Here is a 17,908-nt window from a genome sequence, read left to right on the forward strand (position 1 = left end):
GAGTGTGTGTGCGCCCCATGCACCAGAGCTGGAGAACTTTGCTTAGCAGTACCCGTAAGGATGGTGCTCATAACCCGCAGCCATAACCCCTCCTCTGGCCAGATAAGGGTGGCACCACCCTAACCCACCTCAGTTCCTTCTCACCTCCCATAGCTAGAATTGGAGCTCTCTGTGGTGTCTTCACCTCACAATTTTGCTCTCAGTTGTCTGAGAACTTTTTCTTGTGCACTGTAATAGCAGTACCTTAGCTTTAGTTTGTGTTAGTTTAGTGTTAGTAGAGTAGCTGGCTGCCCTGTGCGATGCCCTCACCAGACTTCAAACACTGTCTGTCATATAGGGGGTCCATCCCCAACAGCAACCACTTACACAAGGTGCTCGGTGAGTCTCAGTGAGAGACACATTAAAGAGAGGTACTCCATCTGTGTGTCATTCACAGAGAGAATTCAGGGGACAAGAGACTTGCGGTTGAAGCAGCACCTTTTGAAGCAAGCCAATGAGGCCCGCTTCGGCACCAAGGCCCTTGTCTCATTGGCGGTTGCCTTCAGATCCAGCAACTGATGCCACTCTGCACTTGGGCTCTGGCATCTCCCCTAAGAGGAAAAGGGGTGGTTCACCTTCCTCTGGTGTGGAAATGAAGAGATCCCATAAAATGTGTCAGGACCATTCCAGGGCTTAGGAACACTCCTTTTCCTCTTCTAAGAGGAGTGCTGATCGGCACTGTAATTCTTCTGGCATGCAGGATGGAGCAGGTCCATTCAACTGCTCCCAATAGCATGTTGTGAGAGGTGAGGGTCCATGCTGTCAACTCCGGTTCCAGCCATTTGATGTACATTAAGTCCAGTACCAACAATGTAGGCACCAGCACTGACTGTCTCCATGCCAAAACCACCAGAATCAGAGACTTCCTGGACTACGACCAGGGGGACTGGGTGTATCCCTGGTGTTCGATCAGTGCATGGGGCTCTCCACCCTTCAGACTCCCCTGCGCACACTCCAGGAAGTGGGGGCAGCCTTACCACCCATCCCTTACCCCTGACCCTCCGGACTTCTCCATCAGGCCCCTGCCCTGCGAGCCTCCCCGGCCCCCTCCTTTCCACAACCTGAGCCGACTGCACCTATGCAACAACTCTACACACTCATGCTCCACACGTTTCACTTCCTCACCTTTGTGTCCCACCCCGATACCAAGTTGCGGGACCTCTTACCACCTGTGGGGGGTGAGGCACCCTGGTGGGCCAGCCTGTATTCCACTGTGGTCCCACAGCCTGCCAGGGATAGCAGTTGGCAGCTTGTTTACAGAGCTGTAAGCCCGGGCATGTACCTGGCACGATTCTCCATCCCTGACACCTATCCATACTGTGGCATGAGGGAGACCCTGGCGCATGCATATCTAGAATGTGCCAGGTTGCAGTCTCTTTCCTGGCTCCTCCAGAACCTCCGGTTGAGGTTCTGACTGCACTTTTCTGCGCACCTTTTCATATACGCCAGGAGTCTCAAACACACGGCCCACGGAGTTCTTTCATGCGGTCCACCAAGCTCCCCACACCCCCCACCCCTCTGCCTACCTCCAAGCCAAGGGTGGGCAAACTACAGCCCGCGAGCCCCGTGCTGCTCCCTGAAGTGGCCAGAACCATGTCCCTGCAGCTCCTTGGGGGGAGGAGGGGGCAGAAGGCTCCGTGTTGCTCTCACTTCCAGGCACCACCCCCCGCAGCTCCCATTGGCCTGGAACGGGGAACCAGCACACAGAGCCCTCTGCCCCCCCTCCCACAGGGACATGGTTCCAGCTGCTTCCTGGAGCGGAGCAGAGCGGGGCGGGGCCAGGGCAGGCAGGCAGGGAGCCTGCCCTGGCCCTGGTGCACGCCGCTGCCACCCCGGAGCCGCTCTAGGTAAATGGCACTGGGCCGGATCCTGCACCCCGAACCCCTCCTGCAGCCTGCACCCCAACTCCCTGCCCTGAGCCCCCTGCTACATCCCACACCCCTCCTGCACCCCAACTCCCTGCCCTGAGCCCCCTGTCACACTCTGCACCCTGACCCCCTGCCGCACTCCTCATCCCTCCTGCACCCCACACCCCAACTCCCTGCCCTGAGCCCCCTACCACACCCTGCACACCTCCTGCACCCCCTGGGGACAGGGAGGGGGCGGTGTTGGGGTGGGGACTTCGGGGAAGGGGTTGGAATGGGGTCAGGGAAGGGGTGGGAAGAGGCGGGGCAGGGCCTCATGGAAGGGGTGGAGTGGGGGCAGGGCCAGGGGCAGTGTGGGGGTGTCAGTGAATCGGCCCTCAGGCCAATGCACTAGTCCTCATGTGGCCCTCATGGTCATTTGAGTTTGAGACCCCTGTCCATGGCCTCACGAAGTCATGAGACCTCCTCATCAACCTCCTCATAGCACTAGCCAAAGTATCCATCTACAATACCAGGAGAAGGATGCTGGATGGGGAAGTGCTCTGTGACTGTGGGACCTATTTCTGTTCCTCCCTTATCTCATGCATCCAGGCAGAGTTCCTCTGGGCAGTATCCGCTGGTTCCCTAGACAGCCTTGAGGAGCAGTGGGCATTGTCCAGGGTTCTCTGCTCGGTTTCCCCCTCTGGATCCCTAGTTTTGAATCTATGACCCACGCTCCCAACCCTGTTATTCCTTAGTTGTCCCCCATCATCAGTTGGCTCCTGGGTCCAGTGGCTCCTCCCCTACGGCTTGGGGTGGGGGGGCTTTAGATGCAGGCAGGCTTGTGCCTGCCCACCTCCTGGAATTCAATTGGGGGGCTTTTAGGATGCCAACAGCTTTTATGATGACCAGATAGCAAGTGTTAAAAATCGGGACGGGGTAGGGGGGTAATAGGTGCCTATATAAAACAAAGCCCCAAATATCAAGACTGTCCCAATGAAATCGGGACATCTGGTCACCCTAATGGTATATCAGGCAGCATCAGGCTTGGTTTGCCTCTCAATCCCGGACTCTCCGTTCTTCGGTGCTATGGCTTCTACTGGCTCATTCCCCATTATGTGCCTGGCACCTTCCGGCCATGTCATAAAGCCGGCAGGTCATCGCCACTGCAGCTCACACCACTTGGGCCACAAACTATGGCGTCAAAGCCAGGCCTGGCACCAAAGGTCCCCTCAATGTTGATGCATCTTTCCGCATCCCATCATCAAGTCCAGTACTAGTCTCAGTATTGATGTTTCTCCAGGTACCGGGTAGGAGTGTATCCTATTCGGTGACACTGGTGCCGCTTCCCCACTTCTCTTCAGCAATTATACCACCTCCTTATTGGGCTTTAGATGAGTCTGACTGGTTGTTTGCCCCATTGGGGATGACTCCCCCATTGTCATCACACAACCTCCAGGATTCCTCAAGAACCAGGTCAGCTAGTTGTCCTTGTTGGCTACGCACTAGAGATCTCCCATGGATCACTACCAGAACTGAGATCGGCATCTTCTTCTGTAGTCAGGACAGGGGCTCTTGGACCAGTGCCTGCTGGTCACCAGTGCCTTATCCATATGCCCAGTGGCCTCCTTGGAATCCCTGTGATGCTCCTAGGTCCCTGGGATCCTGCTCCTCGAACAACTCCCTACCAAGATCACCAGTTGTGACACTAACTCCCACTCCTATACTGTCTCAGCTGCAAGTGACAGCTTAGTCCATTCCCCCTGGGCCTTCTGACCTGATCCTGTGGTGCAAGAACAGAATCTATCATTGGCACAGCAAACTGCCTCCTCATTCTCTCCAGATGACTCTTCCGTGCCAGAATCTCTCCCTCAGTGCTTATTTCCATGTAGCAATCCTCCTGAGCCACAGGAGGTTCCTCAAATTTGTCATGGCTGGCCAGCACTACCAGAACATCATGCTCTTTCTGCCTGTTATCTGCTCCCCGGGTTTTCAGCAAAGGCATGATTGTGTTAACAGCATACCTCAGGAAGAGGGTAATTCATATCTTCCCATAACTGGGCAATTGGTTACTGGGGGGAAAGTCCAGAGTGGAAGTCTAATGTTCACTTCACACTATACCTATTTGATTGTCTAGGTCAACACTGGTTCCAACTCAAGGAATCAAATTCATTGGGGTCCTGATGAATTCTCTATGAATTCAAGAGAGTTTCTACTGACTGAGAGATTCCACATGATCCACTACTTATGTCTGGAGCTCCAGTCTCAGCCCTCAACCACAGCCTCAGTTTTGTTAGGCACATGCATACAGGTAATTCAATATTCATTCATCCTCTTTAGCTGTGGCTGAAGTCAGTCTATTATCTGAATTTCTATCCCTTGGACATGCTTGTCCAGCTTCCCCCATTGATTCAGGGCCCTTATAGTGGTGGATAATTCAGGACAATGTGTGCCAGGGTGTTCCTTTTGCTCGGCCTTCACTGACCAGGATTATAGTCACTGATGCCTCATTAATAGGTTAGGGGGTGCACTATGAACTCACTGAAAGTTCAGGGCCTGTGGAACAAGAAACTTCTCTACATATCAATGTCCTGGAACTTTGTGCCATCTACAAGGACTGTCAGACCTTTCAGGATCACCTCCTGGGTTCAGTGATTCTCATACTCACTGACAATACCTCTGCAATGATTTATATCACCAGGCAGGAGGGAGCACACTCCAACGTGCTGTGTCAGGAGGCGATCAGGTTCTGGCAGGTTTGCAGCTGGGAAAACATTACCTTTGTGGCTGATCCCTTATCTGGAATACACAATCACTTGGCATATCACCTCTGCAAAATTTTCTCCTTGACTCATAGGTGGTCTCTGAAGCCCAGTATCCGGCACAGCGTCTTTGCAGTTTGGGGCATCCTGATGATTGACCTGTTCACCACAAGAGAAAATAACAAATGCCCACTGTTCTGCTCCCCAGAAGTTCTCAGTCTGGGTTCCTGGACTGCTGCTTTTCACCTGAGCTCGGAATCGGTGCTCCTGTATGCCTGTCCTCCAATTCTGATCATCCTGCAGGTTATTCATAACCTGAAATTGGATTGTGCAAAACTCATTTGTACTGCTCTCGCATGACCAAGGCAATGTTTGTTCTCCAACCTCCTCCTCACATTGTTGGTTTGGCCTCCCATGTCCCTTCCTCTTCATCCTGACCTGATTCAACACCACAGCCAGGTTTTGCATCAAGCAATAATCTCCCTGCACTTCAAGATGCTACATGGCTAGATGATGAGAAACGATGTTTGGAAGCAGTCCCACAGGTCTTGCTTAGGGTTGAAGCCCTCCACCAGGATGGCCTATTCATCCAGATGGAAGTGATTCTCAGCATGGTCGTTACCCTGGCGAATTCAACCAATGCTGGCTTGAATCCAGGACACCTTAGAGTACTTGTTACACTTTCACTTTTCTGGTCTTGCACTTAGTTCATTGAGAGTCCACCTGATGGCTATTTTGGCACCTCTCTCATATGACAAGGGGAGGGGCTACAGATGCAGGGTGTGAGCACCACCCCCAGGGTACTGCAAGGTACTGCAAGGCAAAATTCTTCAGCTCTGGAGCATGGTGCGAGCACACCTCCACATGGAATATGTGTCTGTATCACATTTTGAGGAACCACAGTTACAGGTAAGTAACCGTTTTTTGCTGGCACCCAAAGGGCCTGGCACACTAAAGGGGTTACTCTCAGGGGACTGGATTGTAAGCATCTTGGGGTAGGGACCATCTTTTTGTTCTGTGTTTGTACAGCACCTTAGCACAATGCAATCCTGCTCTATGACTAGGGGTCTAGTTGCTGCAATACAAAAAAATTAGCATAAATTAATAATAGTACAAGCCCTGTAAATCCATGCCAGGGTGGATCTAGTATGCTTAGCTGTGGGGGAATCCTGGTGCTACAGCCATAGCCTTATTCTTTATTCTAGTTGCTGATTCCGTAGAGGAAAGGGTATGTAGTAATCCCTACATCAAATGAGACTTTACTAGCCAGATGGTTTGTAGAACAAAGAGATTGTTAATTACTGGGAGATTAATTTGATCCTTGTGGCTAGCCCTCTGACAAAATGAGATTTTATACCAGCTGAGAGAGAGGCAGAAAGAGTACTCTTCCTTTTAATATCCAGCCTTATACAATTTATCAACTTTACAGATTACAAATCTGACAGCTCTTTATGTCTACCAGTGTATTATATCGGCTGTTCCACAGGCACAGAATCTGATATGTTTTACTTTTTTATAACGATCTGGAAATCAGTAGTTAGACTGCACTGCTGTCTTTCCAGCAATACAGCGATGTTCCAGAATCACACCGGAATGCCACTGCAATGAAATGAAACATTGCTCAGCTCAGTGTTTTGCCCAACACACCCGCTACAATAAGAAACAGTGAAGTTGTTAAATTAAAATTATTATGAAGTGTTTAGAAAAGTAAGACCAACCAAAGCCATAAAATTCAAATGTAATATAGTGTCTCACATTCCATCCTTACTTATGCAATTGCAAGACAATGGTTGTAAGCTGTGGCTGGGGTTTCAGTTTTAACATTGAATGTCCTTAATTTTGCTTGTTTGTGTTACAAACAGGATGCTGTTTACTGAGTTTCCATGTCTTTTCTTTTTTTGCAAACATATGTATTTACTTGAGCTACCCTAAATAAATGCTTTTATCATTCAGGACACTCTATTTAATATTTGTATGGCTAAATCCTTGAACTGGCATTGGGCTATGGTGCCCAACAATGATGGAATTGGCTGCAGATTTCTTTTCAATGTCATTCTGCACAAATGCTCCATCAAAGACATATGTGTGATCAGACAGCATGGCCTCCTCAGATTCCTCACATGCATATTTTTATTGGAATTCTTTCTCATTGCTATTTGATAGCTATGTACATTTTCATTTTTCTTGACTTCTGTTATCCAGCTGTATCTTTACATCAAATGATTTGTATTACTATGGGCCAGAGCCTCAGCTAGGGTAAATCAGCATAACTCCATTGTGTGATCCTAAACAACCTACAGTTCTCACAGTTCTGAAGATTCGGAGCAGGCTGCACATCGGGGACAGAAGGATGGTGAAGAAATTTGGCATCATGTGACCTCCAGAAGAAAAAAGGGGAACGTCCATGTACCAGCAGGGCAGATACAGGTAAGTAACCGTTTTCATGTTCTCTCCACAGGTACTAATGCGGAGAGTGGACCAGATGATACGTCTGAGGGAAGGGAGCAGAAAGAGACTCCGCCGATTGGAAGGCATGAGATGCACTGTCCTAGGGTTGGGGGTTCCACGACCACCGCTCCCAAGAGAAGGAGGCGGGTGGTGGTGGTCAGGGACTCTCTCCTCAGGGGGACTGAGTCATCTATCTGCTGCCCCGATCGGGAAAACCGAGAAGTCTGCTGCTTGCCAGGAGCTAAGGTTCGCGATGTGATGGAGAGACTGCCAAGACTCATCAAGCCCTCAGATCGCTACCCCTTCCTGCTTCTTCACGTGGGCACCAATGATACTGCCAAGAATGACCTTGAGCGGATCACTGCGGACTACGTGGCTCTGGGAAGAAGGATAAAGGAGTTTGAGGTACAAGTGGTGTTCTCGTCCATCCTCCCCGTGGAAGGAAAAGGCCTGGGTAGAGACCGTCGAATCGTGGAAGTCAACGAATGGCTACGCAGGTGGTGTCGGAGAAAAGGCTTTGGATTCTTTGACCATGGGATGGTGTTCCAAGAAGGAGTGCTAGGCAGAGACGGGCTCCACCTAACGAAGAGAGGGAACAGCATCTTCGCAAGCAGGCTGGCTAACCTAGCGAGGAGGGCTTTAAACTAAGTTCACCGGGGGAAGGAGACCAAAGCCCTGAGGTAAGTGGGGAAGTGGGATACTGGGAGGAGGCACGAGCAGGAGCGCGTGAGAGGGGAGGGCTCCTGCCTCATACTGAGAAAGAGGGGCGATCAGCAGGTTACCTCAAGTGCCTATATACAAATGCACGAAGCCTGGGAAACAAGCAGGGAGAACTGGAAGTCCTGGCACAGTCAAGGAATTATGATGTGATTGGAATAACAGAGACTTGGTGGGATAACTCACATGACTGGAGTACTGTCATGGATGGATATAAACTGTTCAGGAAGGACAGAAAGGGCAGAAAAGGTGGGGGAGTTGCACTGTATGTAAGGGAGCAGTGTGACTGCTCAGAGCTCAAGTATGAAACTGCAGAAAAACCTGAGACTCTCTGGATTAAGTTTAGAAGTGTGAGCAACAAGAGTGATGTCATGGTGGGAGTCTGCTATAGACCACCGGACCAGGGGGATGAGGTGGACGAGGCTTCCTTCCGGCAACTCGCAGAAGTCACTAGATCGCAGGCCCTGGTTATCATGGGAGACTTCAATCACCCTGATATCTGCTGGGAGAGTAATACAGCGGTGCACAGGCAATCCAGGAAGTTTTTGGAAAATGTAGGGGAAAATTTCCTGGTGCAAGTGCTGGAGGAACCAACTAGGGGCAGAGCTCTTCTTGACCTGCTGCTCACAAACCGGGAAGAATTAGTAGGGGAAGCAAAAGTGGATGGGAACCTGGGAGGCAGTGACCATGAAGTGGTCGAGTTCAGGATCCTAACACAAGGAAGAAAGGAGAGCAGCAGAATACAGACCCTGGACTTCAGAAAAGCAGACTTTGACTCCCTCAGGGAACTGATGGGCAAGATCCCCTGGGAGAATAAAATGAGAGGGAAAGGAGTCCAGGAGAGCTGGCTGTATTTTAAAGAATCCTTATTGAGGTTACAGGGACAAACCATCCCGATGTGTAGAAAGAATAGTAAATATGGCAGGTGACCAGCTTGGCTTAACAGTGAAATCTTTGCTGCTCTTAAATACAAAAAAGAAGCTTACAAGAAGTGGAAGATTGGACAAATGACCAGGGATGAGTATAAAAATATTGCTCGGGCTTGCAGGAGTGAAATCAGGAAGGCCAAATCACACCTGGAGTTGCAGCTAGCAAGAAATGTTAACAGTAACAAGAAGGGTTTCTTCGGGTATGTTAACAACAAGAAGAAAGTAAAGGAAAGTGTGGGCCCCTTACTGAATGAGGGAGGCAACCTCGTGACAGAGGATGTGGAAAAAGCTAATGTACTCAATGTTTTTTTTGCCTCTGTCTTCACGAACAAGGTCAGCTCCCAGACTACTGCACTGGGCAGCACAGCATGGGGAGGAGGTGACCAGCCCTCTGTGGAGAAAGAAGTGGTTAGGGACTATTTAGAAAAGCTGGACGAGCACAAGTCCATGGGGCCAGATGCATTGCATCCGAGAGTGCTAAAGGAGTTGGCGGATGTGATTGCAGAGCCATTGGCCATTATCTTTGAAAACTCATGGCGATCGGGGGAGGTCCCAGATGACTGGAAAAAGGCTAATGTAGTGCCCATCTTTAAAAAAGGGAAGAAGGAGGATTCTGGGAACTACAGGCCAGTCAGCCTCACCTCAGTCCCTGGAAAAATCATGGAGCAGGTCCTCAAGGAATCAATTCTGAAGCACTTAGAGGAGAGGAAAGTGATCAGGAACAGTCAGCATGGATTCACCAAGGGCAAGTCATGCCTGACTAATCTAATTGCCTTCTATGACGAGATAACTGGCTCTGTGGATGAAGGGAAAGCAGTGGACATGTTGTTCCTTGACTTTAGCAAAGCTTTTGACATGGTCTCCCACAGTATTCTTGCCAGCAAGTTAAAGAAGCATGGGCTGGATGAATGGACTATAAGGTGGATAGAAAGCTGGCTAGATTGTCAGGCTCAACGGGTAGTGATCAATGGCTCCATGTCTAGTTGGCAGCCGGTATCAAGTGGAGTGCCCCAGGGGTCGGTTCTGGGGCCGGTTTTGTTCAATATCTTCATAAATGATCTGGAGGATGGTGTGGATTGCACCCTCAGCAAGTTTGCAGATGACACTGAACTGGGAGGAGTGGTAGATACGCTGGAAGGTGAGGATAGGATACAGAGGGCCCTAGACAAATTGGAGGATTGGGCCAAAAGAAATCTGATGAGGTTCAACAAGGACAAGTGCAGAGTCCTACACTTAGGACGGAAGAATCCAATGCACCGCTACAGACTAGGGACCGAATGGCTCGGCAGCAGTTCTGCAGAAAAGGACCTAGGGGTTACAGTGGATGAGAAGTTGGATATGAGTCAACAGTGTGCCCTTGTTGCCAAGAAGGTCAATGGCATTTTGGGATGTATAAGTAGGGGCATTGCCAGCAGATCGAGGGACGTGCTCGTTCCCCTCTATTCGACATTGGTGAGGCCTCATCTGGAGTACTGTGTCCAGTTTTGGGCCCCACACTACAAGAAGGATGTGGAAAAATTGGAAAGAGTCCAGCGGAGGGCAACAAAAATGATTAGGGGACTGGAACACATGACTTATGAGGAGAGGCTGAGGGAACTGGGGATGTTTAGTCTTCAGAAGGGAAGAATGAGGGGGGATTTGATAGCTGCTTTCAACTACCTGAAAGGGGGTTCCAAAGAGAATGGCTCTAGACTGTTCTCAGTGGTAGCAGATGACAGAACAAGGAGTAATGGTCTCAAGTTGCAGTGGGGGAGATTTAGGTTGGATATTAGGAAAAACTTTTTCACTAGGAGGGTGGTGAAACACTGGAATGCGTTACCTAAGGAGGTGGTGGAATCTCCTTCCCCAGAAGTTTTTAAGGTCAGGCTTGACAAAGCCCTGGGTGGGATGATTTAGTCGGGGATTGGTCCTGCTTTGAGCAGGGGGTTGGACTAGATGACCTCCTGAGGTCCCTTCCAACCCTGATATTCTATGATTTTATGATTCTATGATATCACTGATTAATAGAATCCTTACCTTTTCTCTTCCTTATGCCTCCCCCAATCCATTTTGCCAGTTAAACGCTTAAAAATCGCCTGAAGCAACACTCAGCACAGAACCATCTACCTTTCCCAGCATGCTTAAATAAGTACCACAGTAAATAGAGGCATATCCCTGCTCAGAGCAATGGTCTGTGCAAAGACAAATATAGAAGAATTGTGATTTATTTAAATCTGAGAGTATTTTACGGAGCAAAGCCACCAGTGTGCCTTTCAGAACAATGTTGGAAACACAGACAAAGGTGGTTGCATCCATTTTGCAACAACTTGACAGCTCTGTAAGTCTGTGGATATCTGCTGTAAGAGTCAGGGAGTTCTCTGAAGATTTTGAAGGTGCTGCTACTTATTGTCTGCACAAGTAAGTCAGTCTCAGGCTTGAAACATCCTCTCCCTTTGCTGAGTTCTAAGCAACATTCAGAGGTTCCCCCCTCCTAATATCCTTCACCCACCTCATCCTGATTATTGAGTGTTAGTGCTGTCTAAGTGAACTGGAAGCCTCCAGGCTCTGTCAGATTGTCACTGAATAAGTTCCTAAAGGTAATGTATCTTGTACTGTGAAGAATGATGTATGATAGGAGATGCTGGAAAGAATCTTAAGGTTACTGACTTTCTTTTAAATCCAGGCTGCATATTATAACTTCATTCTGTGGCTCTTTTTGCACTGGCACAGGTCTATCTGAAAGACTAATCTTATCTTTAAAAGCCAAGTGTAATGTAGTTAGCACATATAGAGTGATACACCAGCTATCACTCCCCTCATCCTATTTCCTAATGATTTCCGTTGGGGGGCTTAATGAACACCACATTATATAGCCCTGCATATAAATCATGACAGCCAGTTACTGGATTAACAAAGCTTGCTTTGAGCTCAATGAAGCTCTTTTTACTGAGATTAACTTTACCTTCAAATGTGGAAAATACAAAAAAAAAAAAAAAAAAGTCTCCTTGACTGGCACTTAGAATCATAGAATATCAGGGTTGGAAGGGACCTCAGGCGGTCATCTAGTCCAACCCCCTGCTCAAAGCAGGACCAATCCCCAGTTTTTGCTTCAGATCCCTGAATAGCCCCCCTAAGGATTGAACTCCCAACCCTGGGTTTAGCAGGCTAATGCTTAAACCACTGAGCGATCCCTCCTACTTAAAGAGTGAGCTGTTTAAAAAATTGTTTCAGTGATGCAATGTTGTGAAATAAAAGCTAGCAGTTTGTGTGTTTTTTCTGGCAAGAACAGGAGAGGAGTTTTGTTCTCTGGTCTGTCTCTGGGGCATGTCAGCTATGTGTTGCTAACTCTGGGCAGAATGAAAAGTTACAATCTTGTCTAAAGGCAAGATGGGTGAGGTAATCTACTGGACCAACTTCTGTTGGTGAGAGAGAGAAACTTTCAGGCTTACACAGACTCTTCAGGTTTTCTTCAGGACAGAAGAAGAGCTCTTGAAAGCTTGTCTCTCAAATACCCTGGGACCAACTTGACTACAACATCACTGCAAAAAATCTGGTTCTGTGCTATTTGAGCAAAGTATTAGCCATTTCTTGGCGGACTTCTTTCCTGTTGAACATTCTGGGGTTCTCCAATACGTCTGCGCTTAAATTACATCTGCATTAGTTCACATTTGCTTTCTGTGAAAACAAAAAAAAAAAACCCAGTCAATACTTTAAGAAAAGAAAAATTAAACTGTGTTACATCAGTGCATATCACTCCCTCCCTATGCACAACAAAATGAGACATTTAGCAACTTATTTAGAATTAAAGACATATTTGATTTTCATTTGCCAAGGCAGTGGGTCACCTAAAGATGGCAGTGCCACATTTCCTAAACAATTGCAATTCACTTTCATCGGTGTAATTATTAGTAATAGAATTAGTAGCTCCTAAAGGCCTCAGTCAGGAAATGGGGGACTTATTGTGCTGGTCACTCTACATCAATCTAATGGAAAGACAGTCCCTGCCTCAAACAGCTTGCAATCTCTGTATGTGACTAGAGACAACAGGTAGCTACAACAAGCAGATGGAGAGGCTCAAAGTAAGAGTGAGATAATTATAATTTGCATAATAAATGGTAGTCATGGAACATCAGCTGCCTGCCTATGGTCAGTGTTCTGTAGGCATCATGGCAGACGTGCGTTGTAATGAGAGAGTTGAAGGTAATGCAATGACTTGGGGCTATTTATGGTGCACTCCTGTGCAGACTGGTGGCATGAGAATATGCGAAAAGGTGTTTTAAGATGTCTATGATTCATTTGAATAAAGAATATGCAGTGACTGTAATTGCTCCAAATAGGTTTGGAACATTGCAAGAAACTTTTTTGTGCTATTTCTGTATTTTGTGGTTTTCTGTACACTAATACTGTACACGTAAAGGTTGAGATTAATGACTAATTGTAAGTGGTTTGATTTCGATTTTCACAAGCCCTAGGGATTTTTTGTACTCTAATCATGAGCTGTTGTTTCTTTAAATTGCAGGTGAATCTATTTGGAAAGCTTTTTTCTTCACTCCAAACTTTGATCCAGAAGGCTCCAACGGTTGCTATAGTTCCCACGTGTGCTATTGCTATGGAAGACTTGTCACACACCATAACCCACCGCTACTCTTTGATCTCTCCAGAGACCCCGGAGAGAAGAATCCACTAACACCAGAGACTGAACATCGTTTCTATGAAATCCTTGATGTCGTTCAACAAGCTGTAAACAACCATACAAAATCATTGCACATAGTCTCCAACCAGTTATCATGGGGGAATATCCTCTGGAAGCCCTGGCTTCAGTTATGTTGCTCGTCCTTCTTTCTGTCTTGTTACTGTGACCATGAGTCAGAAGAAAAAGTAAGCTTACCTAAGGCATGACACCTCTGAAACACACACACATGCTTTTGGGATAAACATATCTGCAATTTTACCTACAATCATTGGAACAAGCAGTATTGGTAGATTGTTTTGCCTGAACCACTACAATACCTAACCCTTTACAATCCCACTGGGGCTCCTAGGACTCTATCATAGGTTTATAGTATCTGCTGGAATCCCAAATCCTACTATATAGGGTAAACCATCTTTTAAATACACCATTTCCAAATATTTGGGGGGGAGGGAAAACCAATCCTGGACCCTCCATTCCAGAAGAAAGAGTATGTTCTGGAGTAGAGCAACCCTTTCTACCCTTAGAATCATAGACTGTCAGGGATGGAAGGGACCTCAGGAGGTCATCTAATCCAACCCCCTGCTCAAAGCAGGACCAATCCCCAACTAAATCATCCCAGCCAGGGCTTTGTCAAGCCTGACCTTAAAAACTTCTAAGGAAGGAGATTCCACCACCTCCCTTGGCACGGTTCCTTTCTCATGCAATGTTTGCATGAAGCAGGGGTGCCTGCCATACGCGCAGATGGTCAAGCTGTAGTCACTCTACAGAGAGCACTATTTCTTAAGACCTCTGACTCCATCTGTGTTCACAAGCTTTGAAGGTATGTAGCTACAGCTTCCAGCTCCAACTGTCACACATTGCTCCTGCCCCCATTGGTAACTATCATCTACTGTTAGGAGAGTATTTCAGCAAGAGAAAATTACAAAAAAGATACCACCGTGACGAGGGCCACAGAACTACCTAGACAGATGGACAAACAGACACAGAAACAGACAGATAAAGAAAGGATCTGTAGCAGCAATCATGACAAGCAATCGATGCTGCTATAAAACCAAAAATAGATGACTGACTATACAATACAACTTATGGATGACTACACAGTAACAGTTGCTCATATTTAACGGGACTAACAGATGATGTCACTTGCATTCCCCAGTTTCTGGGAGGGCAGATGGGAATGCTGAGCTGCTGACAGGCGGGAAGACAGAAAAGCAGGAAAAGGAGTGTGTCATATGAAGCCTTTTACAGCCACTAATCATGTGGAGAGGTCCAACTTGGCCCAGTCAACTGGATCCATCCTACTTCACTAACAAGGTCCATAATAACAATAAACACCCCAAAACAGGGTCCAAATACTGAATGGCCAATTCTGCCCAATCCATATGTCCAAACTCCAAACACAGGCCATGCCTTGAGGGTCTCTCTCTCTCAGTGGCTACTGTGGAAACCAGCTGTTTCACTGATGACAGAGAACTGCATTTTTTTTAAAGGTCTTGCTTCAAATGTTTGAAATTATTTGCTTTGAAAACCCCCTACAAAGTCTGTTGTTTTCTGAGAAGTCTAAACAAAGTAGCTCAAATTTACCCAAGGCTGAATATGTATACTCTGTATTCTTAATAAGGCCTGGGGAAATCTTTAGCACTTATGGGCTAATTTCAGTACCAGTATTTACTCTGTATCTTGTTCACTCACATTTTCTTTTCATTCTGCAGCAAAGCAAATTATTATTATTATTACTATTATTTATTATTTATTGGCAGATATTATGAACAGGAAAACATATCAGCAATATAAACTAAAATTATGTGATGCCTAATAATATGAGACTTTCACCTTATCACAGAAACCTAGTGAATTACTGTCCATCCAACAACATAATGCATTAAGGCAGGGGTCGGCAACCTTCGGCCCGTTGGTGGGCCATGAGACATTTTGTTTATGTTGACCATCTGCAGGCATGGCCCCACACAGTTCCCAGTGGCCGCAGTTTGCTGTTCCCACCAAAGGGGGATGCAGGAAGCCACAGGGACGTGCTGACTGCTGCTTCCCGCAGCCCCCATTGGCTGGGAATGGTGAACTGCAGCCACTGGAAACTGCGGTGGGCCATGACTGTGGACAGTCAACATAAACAAAATGTCTGGCAGCCCGCCAGCGGATTACCCTGATGGGCCACATGCCGAAGGCTGCCAACCCCTGCATTAAGTTAAGGGTTCTCAAACTGAGGGTTGTGAGCTGTCAGCCCCCAGACGGTTGGGCTCCAGCTGTCAGCCCCACACCTGGCTGACTCCGAAGCCCATGCGTGCACCCAGCTCTGCAGACAGCACCACCATCAGCAGCAGCACAGAATTAAGGGTGGCAATGGGACACTAAGACATCTGTGAAAAGTGATATTTACAAAGTTTCTTCACCCCACGCCCAGCACTAAATAGTAACTATGTAAAAAAATAACTTTTCTGCTTATAACAATGATTAGATAAAAATGTATTTTAGTCTTAATGTAAAAGAGGTGAGAAAAGGCAAATTCATTTTAAACAATAGGGTTATAAATTTAGCATTTAAAATGTATTTTTAGACTTGCTGTGTGAAAGGGGTCACCAGCACAAAAAGTGCGAGAGCCACTGCATTAGAGGGTTTCTGGTGGTATTAGCAAGTCCCTAACACAATATGATCTTTGCTGATATTAACACCCAAAAACTACATTTAGCTAATATTAAAGTTGTGACACCTTTTTTTCGAGCTGCCTGTCACGGTAATATATGTTTTGATTTAGAGTCTAGCCCTCTGCCTATTATAACCTAGTGTTTTATTTGCCTTTTTAATGAAACTCATGCACTGAAGCTCAAGGTTTCACAGATTTATCCATGGCATCCATACATTTTTCCTGGTAAGTATGGTGTCATATTTCCCATATTCCCTATTTTGGATGGTTCATTGCAGATTTATCATTGTGCAGTTTTTCTAAGTGTTATGCCATGCATGCCATCTGTAGGTTGACAATAACATAGCAAGATCCTGTGTATTGTGACAAGTCAGGTCAAATAACTCCCTGATAACCAATGTGGGCTATTTATATTACAGCTGAAAAGTCATGAGATGGCCATTCAGCTTGGTTTCCTGTCTGCTTTATTAAATCACAGCACATACATGATAAATTTAGCAACAAAGAAATCTGTTTATGTTTGTTTTACTGCAAGTACTTTTCGACTGTCATCTATGGGAACTTTTCAAGCATGAATGTATGCAACATTATATGTTCTCATACATTTCTTGCTTACTATGCAGTGATGTATTCAGCTGAGCTATTTTACATTGTTGAACCCATCTTTGTCCTCAGAATTCCCTAGCTGTGACCTCAATAAGACTCTCAATGGATACTCTTAAAAACGTCCATATCTTCTTCCTTTCCTCTGGCAGTTGCCCAGCTTGGTATCTTTTTTTTCTGCATGATGCTGATGCAACTGTTCCTTTTTAGATGCAGAGAGGTAATGACCAAGAGCAGTAATTCCTCCACCCACCTCTTTGATCTCTTTTCCCCAACTGAATTAGGACTGTCCAATACCCCGTTTTTCTTGAAATCATCCAAGTCTTTCTGATCTCCATGCCTAGGAGCTTTACACACCTCAAATTCTTCCTCGCCCCTTTCCATTTGTCTCCATATCTATTCCAATCACCACAGTAAAAAGAAATCTTTTTGAATAGATGCAGTTTTCTGAGCTCTGCTACTTTAATCCTCTACTTATTAGTTAAGGTCTAATAAGAATGCTTAAGTTAACTGTATATTATAACATCAAAGATGTTTAAAAAAACATGGACAGTTGAAGTTATTTCTTGTTTGTGCCACATTTCATATTTACAAAAATATGATTTAATTTTTTGACACTGAAAATAAAATCTGCAATCTAATTTTATAATTGTTACTTCAATAAAATTGTATTAAGAATAACACTATATTTTTCAGCAGTTATATTGGATGCTATTTTGTTTAGTGCTTAATAAAATAATCCCCCCACATTACAAATGTTTTGTACCTTTCAGTGGCATATCAGATCCTGATAATTAAAACAGTCTTGTATGTATGCAGAATAAAAAGTGAAGCACAATGTACCATCTTGTATAGTAGCATCATCTGCACTAATAAGGCAAAGTTTGTTTTTCACAATGGTTTGATGGTGGCTTATGCATAAATTCTATTATTTATTAATGAGAAATGTGTGAGAAAAGCTTGCTCCTGCACTGCTTTGAGATTGTCTCTTCCACCCCTATAGTTTAATTGTCCTAGCTGTACAAATGCTTTAACATGGTACAGGGTAGCAGCCTAGGTGAATTTGAATGTATGCTTGGCTTCAGAGGAAAGATGGTCTACTGGTTAGTGCACTATCTAACTACCCCTGGACTTCAAATTTATGAGTAGTACCATTACTTAAAGTTTAGCATGTGTGAGATCAGGGTCTAAAAGAGAGATAACAGATGGCTAAAAAAGAAAGGCACTGGGAGACT

The 17,908-nt window shown here is 46.1% G+C and overlaps 1 protein-coding gene across 3 annotated transcripts in view; it reads left to right on the plus strand.

The window, feature by feature from the left end:
• Nucleotides 1–17,522, plus strand: part of STS (steroid sulfatase) — a 188,689-nt gene extending 171,167 nt beyond the window's left edge. For 2 of the 3 annotated variants that reach the window (XM_074966375.1, XM_074966392.1), the window contains 2 exons: nucleotides 13,238–15,298; nucleotides 15,615–17,522. In XM_074966375.1, coding sequence (XP_074822476.1) covers nucleotides 13,238–13,617 — 380 coding nt within the window. In that variant the 3' untranslated portion in view covers nucleotides 13,618–15,298; nucleotides 15,615–17,522. Of the gene's footprint in view, nucleotides 1–7,103; nucleotides 7,758–13,237; nucleotides 15,299–15,614 lie in introns of those variants that run through there. The other variant, XM_074966384.1, reaches the window with a different exon arrangement.
• Nucleotides 17,523–17,908: the final 386 nt, after the last annotated feature.

Source organism: Natator depressus, chromosome 1 (assembly GCF_965152275.1).
Source record: "Natator depressus isolate rNatDep1 chromosome 1, rNatDep2.hap1, whole genome shotgun sequence".
In the NCBI taxonomy this organism is placed as follows: domain Eukaryota; kingdom Metazoa; phylum Chordata; order Testudines; family Cheloniidae; genus Natator; species Natator depressus.